Consider the following 20,149-nt stretch of genomic DNA (forward strand, 5'->3'; position numbering starts at 1 on the left):
CATGGAGTGCCTTCGAGATACACTCTTGACAAACAGAGATTATTCGCTAACCTTGGGCGCACGTGCGCCGGTTCCAGACAGCGAAAACATGATTTCTAGCTTTCTGACACTGACCAAAACAAATCCCCATGCCGTGCTCGATTTGAGCAAAGAAACAATGTGATGATACCCATAGCAACACTTCGAAGGAAAGTCGCAGCTTTGTATTGTGGGAACAAATTTTGTAATAAAATTACATGAAGGAGTTTAAATGAACCATAGAAATAACAAGTAGGCTTTTCAAACACTGAGTACGAGTATTTGGCGGGTTTATCTGTTTTAATTACTTTAACACTTTCTCCAAACTAGGGAGGTTTTACACGTAATCAACATGCATCATCTATGAGACAGACAATTATACCCAGTTCAATTTTTTCACGGTTTTTGAACAAGCCAGCAGCAATCTTCCGTCATTGTACTTTGTAACACCCATTGAAGCGGCTAATCTGGAGTAATTTAGGTGGTTTATTTGGTATTACGAAAAGGTCGCTTCCGAAAGCAAAGCAGCTTTGCAACCGCACTACCTGCTCGTTGCTTTCGCAGCTGCGTCGGCCAGAATAGCGCCACGTCAGTGCCCTACATGCTGCTTCCACGTCTTCTTATGGCATTTGGGGCACGCAAAACTGGTTATGGAGAGGGCATCTGCACAGCTGTTGTTCTAGATTTTGTGTAAGACCGGCGTGATTTGCATTTATACAAGACTATAACGCGTAGCCATTCCCGTACGCGACATAGGCAAAATAACTGACGTTTTTTTATTAGTTTTTTCAAGAATGTACAGCTTTAAAACTCATGCCTTCGATTTTGTGTTTCGAAAATCTGAACGAAGTAACGTGGGCAGAGACGTTTTATTTTTTGAGCTTAGGATTTTCCTTCAATCTGATCGCCGCTGCACGCTTGGTTACTCTACTTACAACAAGCCACTCGTTGCCACAGAAGCAGAAAGCCATTGCACGGTTTTGTGACCTCTTTTCAATATGATGATGGTGATGCTTGAGTGACTATTGGAAAGGCAAACTCGGGCAAAAAGCGCAAAAAAAAAAATAAGAGAGCAATGTCGGAACGCGTTGCGTCACCATAAGTTTTGGGGACAATGAGCGTTTTAGGAATATACTGCGTAGTTGAATTCGTTTACACTCGATTTTCTGCCATGGATGTTGTGAGATAAAATAACTGTAGCTCCATTGCTGGTGACGTAGTTGATTCGTGGCCCTTCATCCGTTTTCGGGTTTCGGTGTATGGTACAAAGGTTATTGAAAAACAAAACAATTGTTTAAATAATTTGCATGTCGTCTTTTCTACGGAGATAAGACCTACAGCAGCAGCTATTGAACAATGGTTTGTCGATTATGATGACTTTCCAAGGAAGATTTCAGCACACCAATTTCTATATTTGGTGCTGCAGGCTATGTTATCCAGGCGGTACCACGTTCGAATTCGATTTGCATGGTTATAAAAGGCTAATAGAGTATAGAATGAACAATAAAACGTTCCCCGCTATTTCAGAAAACGCCGATACCCGGAAGGGGTCATAAAGACAAAATACAGTATTGTTAACTTTCAAAATAGAGAAATATCCTTCGGTAACTCACCGCGCTCAATTCGAGCAACCAAATGCGTTTTTAATTGAAAAGGTAAGAATTTTACAAAAACTTCAGCATTTCGTAAAACCTCATGGAAGTATAACACCTCCAATGGTGGCCCATTCCTGAAAGACTTCCTGACGTCCCACAGGTTTTCAATCTGTGTTGTTTCCTTTCCAGTGATGAAACTGATGATTGTCGCCCACTTCATGATCAATATTGACTTTGTATCAGCTTACGGGCTTGTTAAAAGCAGATCCAACATTATATTAGCGCGTGCCGTAAGGCCCTGCTGATACAACCGTGTGTCTTCACCTAATAGGCATGGGGAATAGTGAGAATAAAACAGGTTTTTCAAAGTAACTCTTTCACTTGAACTAAAATATCCTCCCAAAGAACCCAGAGCACGGGCTAAGCGCTCTAGAGTTCTGTCTGGAAGGGACATAAGACAATACGTAAAGATAACTGCAGTGACCTTTCCAGCGCCCGTATGGGGCTTACAGAGCGTCTACGTTCCCATTCCGAACCAGCGTGAACGAACGAAGAGTAGTGCGAAAGATGTGAACCCAGCGACAGTCCAGGTAAAGGTAAATAAGCGGGCATGATGGTGCCATTAGCAGAAAAGATAAGGAGTATGGTAGAGCTCGCGAGGGGGAAAGGCTGCGGTAAAAAAAGTGGAATTGGTGCACTGGCTTTCGCAACTGGGAAGACCGGTGGGCCCTTCCGATGAACACGGCTCATTCGTCCAGCTGAAGCTAGTTGCCGAAGTGTAGTGTGTCCTTGGAGCCGTCATAACGAAGCCTATCAAATCTTTTGTTGTTCTTTTTTTTCGCTGAGCTTTTTGTCGCAGACGTTGGCACGTGTTGGCAAAAGAACAAACGAGGAATTTCACAGACTAAAACGAAAACAAGATTTGTTCCGTCACGGAGCCTTTTCTTGCACTACTACGCTCAATAAAACGCGTTCTAAAGTGACACAGATATTGCTTTTGTTCTGCAGGCTCCCAGAATGCAATTATAGCCTGCGGCGGCGAGATAGTACGCTTTCTTTTTGATCGTTCAACTCATGGTAAACAAAATACTTGCGTCGGTAGCTGTCATTGGATGGAAAAATCAGGCTAACTGCGTGAAGGCACGTGATGACGATCTGCGCCTGTGATTGGCTCCATCTCCTTTATATCTGTCCCGTGGACACGTCTGAGTATTATTCGTTGGCGCTCCTTTGTTCCACATACACATCTTGTACGAGGCATCCGGCCCTGCGGTGAGCTCCCAGTATATTTTATTTGTAGTTCCTCAATACAGGTTTAATGCCAACCTCTGTGTATTATTTGAAAATACTGTTACTGTGGTGCATACTAGTAATAAACTTAGGGTTCAGAAAGTTGTGTTCAGAGATTCGGCGCCGGCCATACATGCTGTATTCTTAGTCTTTCAAGTATTGTTAAATATCGAAACAGAGAAGAAACGTAGCGTTTCACACTTTATAAGAAAACTTCGCCCAACGAGCTGGCATTTACTTTTACGGCTTTAAACGGATACGCGTCGTAAAATCCTCTGCTGGAAAGTTTTGCTGTGAATCTGTCCCCAATTTTTCTGCACGGAAGAGCCAAAGCTTATCTGAAAGAAAACTGGCATTTTTCTGTCGCAAAGTGTGGTTGCTACAAAGTAAATTATGTATCGTGAACACATCTGTAATAGTTATTTTTACTTATTAATAAAGTTGCAGATGAACTGTAATTAGGTGTTTTTTCTGCTTACAGATTCCGGAATCCAACATGGGGATTTTCAGCTTGGTACTGCATTGCTTGAGATTATTTTTTTTTTCAAAACATTTTTGAATTCTCTTTGTGCATTCAACATCGATGACCTGCTAGGTTAGAGTACCGATGAAAGAGCGTGAGTTTTATGATGCATGTCGGTGGAAAGGTGGCTGCGGCTACTTTTAAGAGGTTTTCCTTTGAAAAGATGTCATATTAATATGCGATGCGAAAGCAAGCCCAGAGAATTTGAAAATGGCCCGGTGTGGATTTAGGTTGCCTTGGCATTCATAGGTAATCTCCAGGTTTCCGCGCCACCGCGGCACACTTGCACGAAGACAATCCCTGTTTTGATGTTACACGTAATACGCACCTTCAGCTTGCAGCCGTAGGTATGTTATGTATTATCCATGGAAGGTGAGAATACCACATTCTGGTCGTTGCGGTGGTGTTTTAGGGCGCAGCACTCAATCGCGCCGCTACCGGGGTTTGATGGCGTTGCCGGCCTCGTAACCGAGTGAACGAAGCCGACACCGAAGACAGAAGAAAAACGGAGGAGGAAAGTGTAGCAAAAGTGTGAGGGGGAGGGCAGTATGCCGAAGCCGCGCCACAGAATCCTTGCACGCGCTGCGGGAGGCACATGCATCGTCCTTCGGTGTCCTCCTCGAAGCGGGGCTGATCCGCATCACGTGACATTTTCGCGGAAGTTTCATATTTCGATTTGCAACAACATGCCCGGCGGCGGGGACGCGCTGCGAAAAACGGCACAGTAGGGCGCGTTGAGGTGCGTTCGCTGACAACGCGATCACTTTCTAAGACGCAGCAGATATGCGTCGTGACCGAAAAGATTTGCAGCTCTCGCTGTGTACCAATTTCGTAATGGGGAGTACAGTAGTAGTCAGCCGTTTATTTTGCGGCGGTCCAAGGATTAAAAGGCTCCCCAGATTTCGTTCTAGAGCTTTCGAAGTCTTAATGAACAATTGTATCATATTTAGAGTTTATCATCCTGTTTTACACGAGGTCATATTCTATTAGATTCTTGTTGGTCGATTTTAGTTCGCAAGACGGCCAGTAACTAAAATTGCAGGGTAACAAAAATGCCGCCAAATTACGAGGGGAATGTTTAATTTAACAGCGCTTGAGATTTGATAAATTGTTTCTCTTTGGAGCGTTGTAGCCTGCAACAAAAATTAGACACAAGAGAGTTTATTTGCTTATATGATTGAATGGACAGCACCTTCAAATGCTAAGAAACAATTCAAATGCCATGCCAAATCTGTTCCCTTGGCAAAAGGCTTGAAATATGACGGCTTTATTGCGAGAGTACGGATGTACTGGCTACGATTAAGTCTCTCATTAAGAAATGGGTACAGCAGGAGGGTAACATTTGCTAACTGGGAAGAAAGAAAAGAAATCGGAGGGAACTCCGTAGCGTGTTTTTTTTTTTTTTTTTGAAGTTCAGCAAAGTAAAGTAAATCAAATCTTGCGATGCGTCAGCATATAAGTTCTTTAAAACATTTAAACATAACGTTCGTTTTTAAATAAAAGTGGACTGGTACAGTGCCTTACCTTACAGTTCTGTTCTTATATTTGCCAGCTTTGACTGCCATGCTTTGTAAAAGTGCCAAAGAAGGTTTTTGCTAATCAGAATATTGTGGCATGAAGTTTATCTAAGTGACAGATTTATAACAACACATTACATCCGCTAACCTGAGTAAACCTGTACGAGACCGGTTACCCGGGAGGGGGAGTATTACTCAGGATCAAGTGAATTAACCCGGAATTCGTGTTTAAAATACCCAAAGAAAACACGTATCTTGAATGCCGTACAGTGTAGTGGCCGGTAAACGACAACACCCAAAGCAATATTTTGCGGCACCAATTTGTAGTTTCCTTGTAACAATCCATCCGAAATTATTTTGGTTTCGGTTCATTACAAGTTTTGAAGATTCTCAGCACTGATAAAATTTGCCGCCTAAATCGCATAACTAATGTGAACTCCGAAACAGGTTTTCAGATTCCAATTGGCCTTTGCCATTCTGATTCTGGCTCAAATGGCTGCAGAAGTGGCTGGCTGCGGAGGACAACCGGTGAGAATAAAAACACGCGCTGTATTAAGCTGCAAGCAACCGCTAGATGGCGCGCTTTCCATCTCTGCTTTCGCGTGTGCGTGTAGAGAATCCGAATTCTATTAAGCACAGCTCCTTGAATAAACACAAAAATGATGGGCACTAGTAAAGAACACCAACGGAGACAAAGAGTATCGAACCAAAACATATTTCCTGTAATGTACGTTTAGTTTTAGGTGACATAAATTCGAAAAAGACATGCTACCGCGTGTCGGATAAAAACCAGGACATAAGAAAGATATGGCTAACTGGGCTTCCGGGACGGCTGCGCGTACTCCACTTTCTTTGATACTTATGTAATTTTAATTGTTTCCTACACGTGGCAGTGGTGGCTTCCCCCACTCTGACAACTCCGGAGAAAGGGACGTTCTTTTTTACCCCCCCCCCTTTATTTGAACGAGTCCGACGTATCTGGAGTTGTGAACAATCAGCAGGGGACTCTGCTAAGCTACCCATGGCACCAAGACTGCCACAACCCAGCCTCTCGTTATTAATGGGGCGAATCAGAATTGAAAATGATGGTTACTGCGAATAAACACCAAAATGAAAGTCAGCAGTCAAGAAAGCCAAGGAATGCAAAGTGACGAAATTCATTCATTTTTTTTCAATTAAGCAGCGTTCATTTCTTCAAATGAAAACGAGTAAGTGGAGAAAACTGACTCATCTAGTGGAATCCCAATACATAACCTGTAGAAAACTGGTGCAATGTCACGCCAACTACAATTCCGAAAAGCTGCGCTGCCGTGTATTTTCTTTGGTATCTATGTCAATGTAACTGTTTCCAACGCTGGATGGAGGTGGTAGCCTGAGCCTATCTGATAACTTAGGTTGCAGGGTACCTTTTTTGTTAACTCCCGGACCGTCCGTTCATGGAATTGAGGATGTTTATGAATTGGCAGGAGTGGCGGCCAACCAGCAGGGAAACCTTGCAATTTCTCCACTTTTGTATTTTATTGACTTATTTATTGATCGATTGATTATGTGGTTAAACGCTCCGGGACTACAGACGTTATGAGGAGCACAGTAGTGGAGGGCTGCAGATTAATTCTGACCACCTGGGGATCTTAACATGCCCGAAATCTCGAACACGCGGGCAGTTTTGCTTTTCGCGGCTCAGCAGGACAACGCCTTAGCCACAGAGCCACCGCGGCGGGTTGTCTTGGCAATCTTCGCTGCTGGCGTTCACTTAACGTTGTGAACACACACACACACACACACACACACACACACACACACACACACACACACACACACACACACACACACACACACACACACACGCACGCACGCACGCACGCACTCACGCACACACATACCTAAACGCGCATATGTGAAGGCCAGCACAGGTGATATTGTGCTGCGAAGTGCGAAGCCAAATGGCTTCGCACTTCGGACTGAACTTTGTTTTACATAAGTTACCATTGGAACAACATCATTTGCTTAGCGGTTTCCCCGGTTTCCTGTTGATAAAAATACGTGGAACTGCAGTAACAGTGATTATGATAATCTATCTTGAGGAGAATGAATCAGAACATAATAATAATGTTCTCATTTATTCGTTATCAGCCTTCGTTCCGAAAAAGTTCCACGCCTCAGGCTAGTGGTGCAGTTGCATAAAAGCGTTGTTGTTTTCTTTGAGAAATTGAACATAAGAATAGAAAGGCTGTTCCGAGCGAAGAAGTAGATGGCGCCGTGGACGCGCACAAAGTTCTTGACTTGTAGCCACCGAGGGAGCGCAATCCTGCCATACCGCAGATGCACACCCGGTGCGTAAAACACAGGGAATTCAAATTTTTGCGAATTTTTGCATGCATTTTGCTCGCCTTGCACGCGGAATAGTTTCGCTCGAACGTTTATGTTTGCAATTGAAAGAGCCCATGGTGAGGCTTCAGCTGCCCCCCAAAATCTGTATTTTATATGTTCTCGACGCAAGTAACACTTGTTTGATCACGGTTCGCCCTAATGATTGTTTAAACAGTGGCTGATCATGCAGTAGGCCGTCTTGAAATTACGCTTTCTGTGTTTGTTCCAGTGCATATATACCTGCTGCTCAGGCTTTCACTGCAAGCAAGTCAGTCCCGGAGCGAGCTTCTGTGTAAAATCTCGCTAGCAGGGAAACGGAAGCGCTGCAGTGCGAGATACCGTTCAGCATGCAAAAGCTGGTCTCTGTTCTTGCTTATTGAAGCTGCTCCCGTCTGACAAGCAATAAAGCGTCCGAAAATTTCCTAAACTTGTCATGTCGTTATGCTTCCACAGCCTCTCGCCAGCGTCGAACATATAGACTGGATGGTGCGAGAGCAATAACTGTCATCATCATCATCCGCCTACTCAGGTCCACTGCAGGACAAAGGCCTCTCCCACTGACGTCCACCCACTCATGTCCTGCAGTGCTCGAGTCCACAGTTTACCCTCTAATTTCTTTATTTGATATCTCCATCGGATTAATGGCCTTCCCCTTCTTTTGAACCATCTCTTGGAATGTGCTTTGTCACACTAATTGTCCACCGACTGTCGGTTCGTCTCACTCCGCGGCGAGCCCAAGCCCATTTATTTTTCTTTATCTCGAAAACAGGCGCGGAAAGACGTAGACTAAGAAGAGAAATACACAGGACGACGCGCTTTTTTTTCTCTTTTTCTCTTCTTAGTCTACATCTTTCCGCGCCTGTTTTCGAGATGAATCAGCACCAACTCGCCCAACTTGCCATCCTGTTATTTTTCTTTAGTTGAATTATGATATCTTCTACTCTAGCTTGTTCTCGGATCCTGGTAGCCCGTTTCTTGTCCGTGAGTCTTACTCCTAACATCATCCGTTCCATGGCCCGTTGAGCCGACCTAAGTTTGCTTTCAAGTTGTTTAGTAAGGCGCCAAGTTTGAGCTCCGTATGCAATAAGCGGCATTATGTACTGGTTGTAGATTTTTCTTTTCGAGGGACAGAGGTAACTTATTGTTCATTATTTGGGAGTGCTTGCCGAGTGTTCACCAACCGATAACTATTCTGCGCCGCATTTCTCTCTCGTGGTCGGGGTCAGCACTAACTATCTGTCCAAGGTAGATTTCTTCTTTTACCTCTACGGTTTCGTCTCCTGAGCTGAAGAGACCCTTTTTGGCATGTTTATTCCTGACTACTTTTGACTAACTAGCCCACACTTACCATGACTAAACAATTAAGCAATATCTGTGATGAAGCGTAATTTACTACAGGCAAGTGACAATTCCGCCTAAAAATGGAATGCAGAGTCGCCTTCGAGCCGCACGGAGATCCCCGGGCATGTTCACTATTTCCTTAGATCTTCTTAAAGGCCAACTGCTACGAAACTTTTCCTGCGTAAATTCTGTTCCAACGTGTAGTACGGACACTAAAAGTCTCCTCTGACCTAGTCATAAAATCCATACGTGCGCAGTATTTTTGATAAAACCATTCGAAAACACGCCAAACCAGCCCCTACAGCACCTAGCGGATTGTCGCCCAAAGTAGTCGCCCCACTGCATCGAACTACCGGTGTGACGTCACACTCAGGAGGCTTACTGACCTCTGGTCGTCACCTCAGTATCTGTCATGGTAGCCGTGCCCGAGTAAAGCTTGACGGTGGAACGGGGCGTCTTACGCACGCAGAGAAGTCATCGCGCGATGCCAAGGACGTGCGTACCTTTCCCGTGCGAGAACACCTACGCGACATCTGGAATCATCTTTCACGCGTTTCCGACATGCGACAACTCTGGGTTGCTGCGACGAAGAGAGCAAATTGGAGCCCCACTGAGAACAGCATGCCTTGTTCGGCGCATTTCAAGAACTAAGATTTTCTTCACGACTTGAGTGTTGCCGAGCACGAGCAGCAAAGTGTGCTCGACAAGGAGGCGTCTGAATTTGGCTGTGGTGCCTTCTATCTTCTTCCACGTTGTCTGGAAACCGAGGAAGCCCCTGGGAACGTTTAAAAATCTCCGCCGCAAAGACGTAAGTTCGGTCGACGATGTGAGACATCCACACGTGTGCGATTTTTATCGCAGTTAGCCGTTTGTACCCATTTTGATCGCGGACGCTAGAATTCCTTCACCGCCGGGCGCGCCGAACGGCACTGTCGCTGGATTTCGTTCGTCATTGAATGCGCTGAAGGGCATGGTATCGCCTGACCAGCCTGAGAACTCGCCTGAGAACCCTCTTGAGCAACCAGTGATATTGCCTCGAGATCTAGAGGTCGTGCCATTCGTTGAAGAAAACGGTGCTGCGAGTGGGTTTCTCCACTCAGACGATTGGCCTTTCTAGAATTCATAATGCTGTAGTTAAAGGAGTACTGACACGAAATTTCAAAGCTGTGATAACTATGTAAAACGCTTCCTCTCTTCAGGAGATATCTCCCAGCAAGTTTCAACAGCAACAGTTCAGCGAAACATATTTAAAATCCATTGTAATCTTCGCCCGCACGAGAAAGCCCAGAGCGGGCCGACATGACATCATGTGCTACTTGCCCCAAACTGCCAACGTCGGGGCTCCCGTGACAAAGCCGACGCGCTGGCTGTGGTTGGCGGGCGCTGCTCGGGCGTGTGTACACGTCATGGTTTTGGGACTGACGTCATGCTGCCCGGGCCTGTGGGGACGGCGAACACCTCGGCCGGTCTCGGCGCGCGCGTGCGCTCGCTCGCGCGCGCTTCCAGAGAGGCAGCGATGCGGCAAGAATGGTGACGTCATGTGATACACCCTGTTATGGCGGCCGCTCGGCGTTTTTCAGTCGAAACCGAAACTGGCACGAATAAACGACGCCGTAAATTAATGTTTACACTGCGCTCGACCGTCTAATCGGTCATTCTATGATTAGTGGGCCGGTAGGCACGCATAGCAGCGAAAAAAACGTAACACGAAATTTTCGTGTCAGTACTCCTTTAAAGCTCGCACGCAGACGCGCGATCATAGCGGTAAATCTGGAACTGATAGTCGAAGACGGTCATTGCTACAAGTTCGCTGGGTGTTATTCCATGAACAGCAGTGATGTCAAGCAACTTGAAGACATTGTAGGAACCCAAACGCGAAAGCACGTTACGTCTGTGTGTGTGCGTGTGTGTGTGCGTGCGTGAGAGAGAGAGAGAGAGAGAGAGAGCGGGAAAGGAAGATAGTGTGGGAGACAGTCTTGTTTTCCTTCTCATCAAACACCGTGTTGCAGTCCTTGTTCTTGTTACCACCTTGTCTTATGTTTTGTAATACCATTCATTGTGCCTCAAATTACAATCGACATCACTTTCCTTGACCAACTGATTGGTGTAGATTTTATTTTACTTTTTCTCGTCACTTTCCCCGTGAACTGCTCGTCACTTTAATTAACTAAATACTCACCAACGTTTCAAGTAATTTTTCGCAATAGAAAAGCACATGGCAGTCACGTTTATGTAAGTTAATTTTACGTTTCATTTAAGTTTAGCATTCCATTTTTTCTGAATGTCTACGAGGTAGACATTGCGAATTTCCTTATCTCTTCAGAATAATTTTATACAGAAATGGCAAAATGAGTTTTATTGCACTGTGAAAGGCTGCCATACATTTTTCTAGCTTTATGGGGAGAGTGAAAAGCAGGATATCTTACCCTATGATCCCGAATTGTGTGTGAAGCCCTGTAAATTCTGTTTTATGGACGCAAGGAAACCACCTCTAATAAACAGAAGTTTGATAGATGTTAAATATCTTAAAACGTCTGGCCCGGTGGCTGTAGCACGCACGTACGGAGTGACCTTACAATACTGTGCGTTCTTTAACCTGCCGCAGCGACTGGGGGGCTAAACATACAGCTAAGCCCAAGGTTGCGGGTTCTATTTTGACCACGGCAGATTTTTCTGATGGAGGCAAAAAGTAAAAAAAAGCGTGTGTGTTAAGCGTGTGTGTGCTCTAAAGATGTCCACGTGCTCAGAATTATTCTGGAGCCTTCCACTGAGGTGCCCCTTATAGCGTATAGAGCGTATTCACATACATACAGGCCACCATGCGTGCGCCGCCATATCTGTGGCCAAGCGTCTGTTGCTAGGCGACGTTGTGCGCACGGCCCGCAGATCAGGCCCTCCTCTTCTCCTCCGTGCCTTCATGGCGGCTAGGCAGGTCGCGGTCCGCGATATGAGCTTGTGTTTTCGTGCAAGGCGTGTGCGAGTGGCTTGATAGTCTGTTGCGCCGCGATAGCGTTGGTTACGCGAAAATTCATGGTTCCGCTCATGAGTGTGACCTTATCTGCAATTCAACCCCAGCCTCTGCGCACACCTAAGAGCGAGTGCGAGTCGGTCGGGGCGCAAAGGTTGCATCGTTAGCGCATTGGTCGTTTGTCAGCATGAACTGCATCATTTCCAAACTGATGCCCACTGAACGTAAAGTAATAACTCGACGCTAAGTACTGTTGAGTACAGTGCGATCTACCATCGCCAGACGCGTATCAAGTCGCCGCCGCAGATCAGCTGATGGCCAGCCGCCGCGCTCTAATGTCACAGGTGAGTTGTTTTGCTGAGTGTGAAACATTTAGTGCACGAGAAACCCAGTGCCAATGTGTCGCCCGTGCCATCTTGAGGGAAGCCGTTTGTTGGGCTGAACATAAGCAGCAACGTGTTTTCTTTTTGTTTTTTCTCGTGCGGTGATTGGATCGCATGCAGCGATCAATTTACTTCTGTCAATCTCAGCGCAGGGCATGAAGCCCTGTGTTTCGATTGTCCTTGGGTGGAGTGAGAAAACCGGCGAGCATCAGTTAAAGGTCAAAACCTCGGGTACTTCTATCCTGCGCACTTTTGAGGCCGCTATCTTTTAAAGAAATTGCTGTTCGATCACGCCGTCCGGAAACGAACGTCGTCTCAAGCTGTTGTTTTGCGCCAGCAGCGCTTAGCGAAACTTACTATTATGTGTTTTTAGGGGCAGCAGAACTGCCATTTCAGTCTCCGGACAAAACTTGTAGCTTTTGCTTGGTTTAGAAAAACTAATTGTGCCTTTCTGCTTCACCCCGCTCTTTACCCCGTTTTTTTTTCCTTTCTCTTTCATTGCAGGCGTATGCAGCTGCTAGAAAAGAAATACGGCGCCCTCACAGAGCTGGTGTGCGTCCTGCGGGGCAAGCCTCAAGAGTGCCGTTTTTTGCGGCATCCGTGAGCAGCAGTAGGTTTAAATACAGTGATGGTGTCTAGCACACTTCGAAACTGATCTACAGAAATATTCAGAAATAAATAGCGAGGCCGACTGGTGCCCTTTTATGTGCATTTAGGTGCCTTTCCAGCTACTGCTATTTGAATTTACAATGACTGTGGAAAATGAAAAAAAAAAAAAACATTTTGGTCATGCTTTTAATGTGCTAGAATATTAAAAAAACATTTTGGTCATGCTCTTCATGTGCTAGAATATTTTTTGCGAGACGTGGTTTCTGGCCAGGAAATGATAACTCATGGCTATCGCCTTCATTTTGGCTAATTCAACTGTTATGAAATGGTGATCTGTACAGCGAGCACAAGGACTTCATTGAATTATTGGGCCACATTTTGTCACACTGCGAAAAGTTGCGCTTGTGTTCCACTTTTTGGGAAGTGCGTTCATTGCTTAGAAAAGGAAAAGTTCACACATGAATTGATAGGCGTACTTGAAATTGAATGTTTAATAATACATGCATTAGAGACCCTTCAGTTACACTCCCAAAAAAAAGAAATCGAGTATCGAAACCTTGCTATGTAGCAGGGAAGGGGCGAGATGACGTGTTGGTTTCGGTGTGCTTTTAGCCTTTTCATTGGTTGTAATCACATTGGTATGTTTATTCCTTGAATAAACAATCAGTTACAGTTCAGTGCTTTGTCCTGCCTTTGTTCATATTGCTTTGTAAGATCCACTTTTCATTATGCAATACCAACTAGCTTACCAACCCATCTTCTTTGTGCACCACCAAAGCTTAACATTGGTGTTTCCGGGCATCAGCAGCAAGGCTTGTTAAGTTAACTTGTTTTACTTACACCTAGGGCAACTGCTAACAGCAGCTTGGGACACTATTAAAAATGGCATGATGAGAACATGTCTATCAAGAAACATTTTATTACATATCAATAAAACACAACCCAACAGTTCACAATTTAATTACCCATCAGTTAAATATTAGTGATAGTTTGCAGTAGGTCACAGGAGCACTGATGCAGTCTGCCGATTCTCTGTTGTCACTTCTGCACTACTACTTGGAGCTAAACAGAGACAAGGAGCCTTGCTGGGGTACAAAAAAAAATTACACCCATCTCCCCGAAGGGAACCATGAGTAGGATGCGGAGCGTCATGGGGGTTCCGTTTGCGTTTCCGTTATGTTTAATTGCGTCAGCGCACTCGCTGACGGGACTGTTGCTTCCATCCTACTGCATCTGAAGAAGCACGGAGTCAAGCGAAGCAAGCGCAGCACTGAACGCGCGCTCCCCTTTATATTCACAGCTGTAGGAGAGGAGACTACGAGAGAGAGAGCCGCGCATGCGCGCGAGAGAGCTGAAACAAACGGAGGAGGAGCGCGTGCAGACGGTAGGAGAGGAGGAGAGGAGCGCATGCACAGATGGTGCGGATGGTCGCCACCGGTCAACAAGTGACATACCCCCGAGCATAAGACACTCCACATCTAAAACACGGAAACACCATTTTTTCCCATTCCATTCTGTTTTTGTGTGCGGGTGCTTCCACTTGTAACCTTCCATTCTTTGTGTTACGATTGATACACATAGCCATGCCCTGTTGTGCACAATTAATCTAAAGCAAGGGTGTGAAACACCCGGGCCACATGTGGCCTGCAGACCTTCTGATTTTTTTTTTGACCTTTTGATGTATTAAAGGATCACCGTAAAACAAATATCAGTGCCTAGATTTTAGTCATCCTGGAGATCAGTACTGATATGTTTCTCGAATGGTGACACCAAATTCCATACAGAAATGACCAAGCATATTTACAATGTGTGGGAAAGGACTTGTTTCGTTCGAACGGCAGCATTAGGTGACAATTTGTTGCACCCCCCTCCCCCCAGCCTTTACTGCATTGCAACCTTCCCATGCGGGACTGAAATTCTTGACTGTGGCTTGCTTGCTCACTGATGCGAGTTTGAGACCCCTCACGTCACAAACTAAGATGCACAATTTTTTTTGCACAAAACATTAACAACTCTTTAAAACTTGCATACTACGACGACAATCATCAATGTCAGTTTGGACAAAAAAGGGAAAGAAATACTGACATTGGGCAGCATTACAAACACCCTGTATTTTTCGTGAAGACACAGAACTAAGCTGAAGAACGTTTACTAGAGCAGCAGCATAAACTGGACAGTGGTGTAACAACTGACAAAAAATAACCTATCTAAACCATTGGAATCAAAATCACGAGCGTAACAGTTCAAAATTAGGCTTGATGTCTTCATCTAGACTCCCATTGCTTTAAGCTCGCAATGGGTGCTGCCATTCACTGCGTGGAATAGCATCACTTTCACATTATGGAAAATTCAGAGGGCTTATTTTACACATTACGGCACATCAAAACTTTCACCGCCAAGAAATGAGGTAAATCGTCGGTCAACAGTCCAGGAAACAGCTTTTCATGTCTACAGGAGCAAAATCCTCATAATGTTCTGTTTGAACAGAAGAGTGCATTCATACAGATGACCAGGGCTAAAATCTTCATGACAGAACATAACCGCAAATCACACAATGAAAACCAAAACATCTGTGCATTTAGATACTACAGCGAAACAAAAAATTGCATCAATAAGTCAATCATCAGGAATTGCACTACCTGGTACAGTAGCCTGTGCATTGTGCTGTTATGCCCATCGCTCGGTAGTCCCTAAATCATACTTCCAATAAATACACATGGTTTGCGGCGATTTTAGATGCCCACCACACAACATTTTTTGCACACCCGTTACACACCACACTAACCATGCGTTGCATCCTGGCTGTCTTAATGGTCACGTTCGCCTTCTAACCAGTGGCATTGGATGCCTGCTGCTCTTTTCACTGTTGCCCAGTATTGGCATTTCATTGCGGCCATTCCCATTCCATCCTCTTCTGTGTGGCTAAGGTGTTCTGCTGCTGGGCCCAAGGACATTGCAGGTTCGATTCCCAGCCACTTTTCTGACAGAGGCGAAAAGCAAAAACGCCCGTGTCTGCGAGATTTCGGCGCACGTTAAAGATCCCCCCCCCCACCTTCTTGCCCCAGGTGGCCAAAATTAATCCGGAGCCTTCCACTACGGCGTGCCTCACCCACCTATTTCCCACACAATAAGGGAAACTGCTAGACATTGTTGTCTCAGCCAAACTGATGCACACGGCTTGCTAGAAAATGCCTATTCGAATGGCACAACTGACTGGCTTAGATTTGCTAGAGCTGCGCACACAGCTACAATTTTGTCTAGCTGGGTGAGCCTCTCGTTGTGCTTCACAGTCACGAGATCAATTGGAATAGTGCTTGACAGAATTCGGTATCGTCCTCTAAGTAGCCCAATCACCCGTTCTACGTGAATGCGAACATTAGCCAATTTTCGAGTTTTTTGGACGTCCCAAGCCGATAACTGCGATTTCCCCCTAGTGAAAGCCGGCATTTCTAGCTTGGCTGAGTGGATGCCAACAGCATCACCTATTGTGAATCCTCTGTCAGCCAACACTGTGTCACCTGGTACAAGGTTATTTAAGATGCCGCAAGACTCGGTAAGGCGCTTGTCGCTGGTCCGACCTCCCCAACCCTCGGAAATGAAAGTGACTGCACCTTGCGGCGCAATTCCAATTAGGTACTTGGCAGTATTATGGTGCTTATAACGCGACCATGTTTGCGCTCTAGGAAGAATGGAAGAGGGCCGCTCCAGAAATATCTCAAAACAATCAATAATTACGGCAACATGATTTTTGAATGCCTTGCGAAATGAGACTGGCATGGTCTTGCGAAGTTCTTCACGCTCTGGCCAACGTACGAGGCGATGGAGGCGTACATGCATGACGTTGATCCAACGCTCGAAGATTCGCGAGGCTGTGGGTTGACTTACCTAAAAGAGAGAGAGAGAAAAAAAAACAAGCCAGTTTCATGCCACGGGGTGGTTTCTAGGTTCCATCTTACACCAAATCGGAACGCCAGGTCCTGGATGGGCACTCCAAGCCTCAACCTGATGAGGGTCAGCATGAACTCCTGGAACTTGCTCAGGGAGTTCCTCGACCCATGAGAAATGCCCCGTTCCAAGAAGTTGAACAGGGTAAGCAGGATGGCATAGGTTCGCAGTCCAGTGTAGAACTTGATCCGCCTGTCGTCGGATGCCAGCGAGTCCTCTGTCATTTGGAGCAAGTTCACACGCCCCACTGTGTACTGGAGCGCTTTCCTCAATGCGGCATTCTCTGTTACGAGGTGGTCAATGCAGTCAGCGGTCAAATCCGTTTGTGTACCGGTTTCCTGCGTGTCTGAAAGAGGGCACAAATCACTTTGCGTGCCATTTTCAGTTCTTTAAGTCGAACTATTGTGTGGCGTGTGATGACTAATTCGGAGCTCCTTACCGGACACGGTGTTTATTCCTGCACCAGCTGTACACACAGTGTCTGGCTGGGCTTCACTGCCTCTTAAGCCTGGAACAAAGTGGTATACCAACATAACAGTTGTTTTATTTTTTTTAAATCCATTTCTGAGAGCACATAGCTTGTTTTTACTTATATGAATGTTATCATACTTACTCAGATCAGGAGGTGAGTGTGGTCTGGGCAGAACGCTTAATGCCTCGACATGGTCATCTGCAAGCAGAGGAACATTTTTCACTACCACTACATGATGCACTCCAACTACAAAGCAGCCGACAGTGCTACTGTGTCTGCTTACATGGATGCATGTATGACCGGTTGAAAATCATGCACGCAAAATAAGACTCACCGATAGTGGCCGTGGAAAAATCAATATCCACAAGTTGTTCCAATGAGATGCCTGTGGAAAAATAGCAGGCATTTGGTATGGGAAGGAAAGCAAGGAGATACAGGCAGTTCTTTTACCAGAGTCGTTGGCAGACGTTCCGGTCATCCGGTTGGTGTCAAGTGGCTGCAGCACAGTGCTGCTGGAGGTGTGCACTCCGCCAATTGCACTTGTGGACTGCTCACCAAGTCTGAAAGGAAAAGGAAAATGCCAGTGAAAGGTGCCAAGGTGTCAAAATTTTTAAGGCCGGATTAAGAAAAATGAGGCCGCGGCCGCTTGTGCCGGTGGACCACTCTGCACCTTTACCTTTCATACTATCTTGGTGCCCCCCTTTGTGACTCAGTTTACAGAGCAAGAAAACACGTTCTAACGCAATCAGAATGCACGACAAGTGTCCATCCTGTAGCCAAGCACCTTGAAGCACATTGGTTCAGTTTGGTGCATCTCAAGAAAAAAGAACATGCAGCAATTTGATAGAAACACAGGCTGTTTTAAAAACCAATAACTAAGCTCATTGTGTAAATTCATTTCACCTAGGCTTGTCTCAAAAAGCCAGTGGAGCGAAACAAAGATTGACAGGTCTCAATAAAGTTAATTTAGTGGGGGCCACATCTCCTTGTTTATATTTCCTTGGAAAAGATTGATTCGGCTAAACAAAGTAGCACAAGGGCTCCACGTATTTTGGATCTGATTTTCCTATTTCAGGCCACTTCAAGTTACGTATGTGTGCACGGTTTCATATATTAAGTAAGTTACGGTAAATGGAATTCCATTCCTTGCTTTTACAGATTAGCCCCTGCACTGCATTCTCTTTAGCACACTCTTGAATCGAGATCTGACGACTGTAGGGTATGTAGCACCAGTACCAGCAGACAAAGTGACATCCTGAAGGCTGCAAATCCACAGTGAAGCAGCCAGAGTGTGTGATGGAGGATAACCAAACCTTTTGTGTTTGCCTTGAAAAAAAAATCTAAAACGAGTAAACAAGGCTGGCTAGTGTGATAAAATAGCTATTTCAGGTTGTCGTGGCTTTGTTTTGCTCCAGCTCCAGGTAGTCCATGAGCATGGCTCATTGTACGCAGCTACAACGATAGTTTACACAGTAATAGGTCCATGGGGAAGCAGGGGTCAACACCTTATGCACTGGCCATGCTAAGCGTACAAGGCACAGGGCTGGCTGCAATGCCACTTCAGCTTCCTGGCTGTTTGCACGATCCACCTGCGATGGAGCTATCTGTCCCAGTCATGTCCCAGTTGGTTCAGTGGTGCGAACTGTATGTTCAAAGTAAATTTGGCAGAGGTGAAATTTGAGTGTAGTTGGCCTTTAATGTCGAGACAAAAAAATTTTGCAGGATAAGGGAGATAACAATGCTAAAACTGCACCAGCTTTATCGGGAAGAAATATTTCCACGATGAGGAGAATGTGTGTGCGGTGTCACAACCACACACATACCCATAGTAAAAGTGGAACCCCTTTTTAAAACACATGAAAAAGTACAGTGTTCTGCATATGAAAGTAAACTGCTTGATAAAACAAATTCTTTGTCTAACACCAATGTGTGGACAGCAATGCATAGAGGCCTCCTACTAATGTAAATTTCCCAGCTTCCTTTTTCTTTTTCTTGTGAGGGCGTTACTTTTGCCCCATCAGCGTTACCCTGTGCATTAGTAATAAGAGCTGACTTGACCTTTCCTGTGCTGGAACATTAGCACTGCAGCAACTGCTAACGTTCTCCACATACATTGCAGTCACCCAAACTGTGGTAGTCTCTCAGCATAATACTACACACTACTGCATGTCATTTGAAGGCTTAGTGAAACAGCGCTCTGCATTCATTATTGTGCAATTGCAACATAAGCTGGAAAGAGCCCCTTTGGTTTTTCTACTAACTCTTGGAAACTGATGTGAAAGACAGCCACACGTTGAAGGTGATCATCACTATTGTTGTTAGTGCAATATAGAGACACTGCTTTTTTATTTCACTTTAAACATTGCCCAGTAGGATTTGCATAAGTACACGTACCTTGTTTCTGAAAGAGCTGTTGGCTTTACTTCACAGCCCATACGCAAGCTTGGTACCCAGTCTGGATGCGAGCAGTCCATCAAGTATGCTGGCTTCCCTGCATGTTGCAATAAGTAATGCTTCAGAACTTTTTACAATAGCACACTCTTGTAACAGGGCGATGGAGGAATACAGTGGCTCCTCGTAGCCAGAAAGCAACCATAAATTTTTTTTTAACTGTGCCAAACTGGAAATGTTTGCCCCAAGTGAGTTATGCGCAGCACTAACTGCAAGGAGTGTGCTCTGCAACCTGCTTTATGAAAGTAAAGTCTTTCCCTCACCTTGCTACTAGAGAGCGTGTACGAGTCATGGTATCGGCCCCACTGTACAACCAGTGCCCCTTCAATACCATTCTCTGGGTGTGTGGCCAGTTATGTTCAGTGAAAAAAAAGAAGCAATTGCAAACTAAGCCTGAAGTGAAGTTAAATTCATGAACTTAGTCATTTTCGGACCATGTGAATCTGTTAAAATGAGTAGGTTCTAAATTTCCTAACACATGTGTGGCTTCTCTGCACGGCTTCAGCGACATGTGGTAAAGACAACACAAGCGATGCCGCAATTTTCAAGGACCTTAGGATTTCCGTGACAATTCCAGGTTTTCATTACGTTATTGTAGTGCTCTTGCTTATGAAGGGCACATAGTTGGCCAAATTCTTAGTTTATTGGAAGCGAGCAGTGAACGTAC

At 45.2% G+C, this 20,149-nt stretch overlaps 1 protein-coding gene and 1 long non-coding RNA gene across 2 annotated transcripts; one reads left to right on the plus strand and one right to left on the minus strand.

The window, feature by feature from the left end:
• Nucleotides 1–2,792: 2,792 nt before the first annotated feature.
• On the plus strand, nt 2,793–7,730 carry LOC144157744 (uncharacterized). The gene is made up of 4 exons (XR_013319845.1): nt 2,793–2,885; nt 3,385–3,417; nt 5,391–5,471; nt 7,543–7,730. It is a non-coding gene; the product is annotated as an uncharacterized LOC144157744 (long non-coding RNA).
• Nucleotides 7,731–14,176: 6,446 nt separating this feature from the next.
• On the minus strand, nt 14,177–19,774 carry LOC144159854 (uncharacterized). The gene is made up of 7 exons (XM_077691518.1): nt 19,746–19,774; nt 17,482–17,591; nt 17,366–17,416; nt 16,571–16,905; nt 15,820–16,499; nt 14,846–14,868; nt 14,177–14,202 (listed from the first exon to the last, which is right to left on the minus strand). The coding sequence occupies exons 1-7, from the start codon at nt 19,772–19,774 to the stop codon at nt 14,177–14,179; spliced, it is 1,254 nt and encodes a 417-aa protein (XP_077547644.1).
• Nucleotides 19,775–20,149: the final 375 nt, after the last annotated feature.

The sequence above is a fragment of the Haemaphysalis longicornis genome, unplaced genomic scaffold (genome assembly GCF_048455015.1).
Source record: "Haemaphysalis longicornis isolate Haplotype H1 unplaced genomic scaffold, Haemaphysalis longicornis Haplotype H1 scaffold_10, whole genome shotgun sequence".
Lineage (NCBI taxonomy): Eukaryota > Metazoa > Arthropoda > Arachnida > Ixodida > Ixodidae > Haemaphysalis > Haemaphysalis longicornis.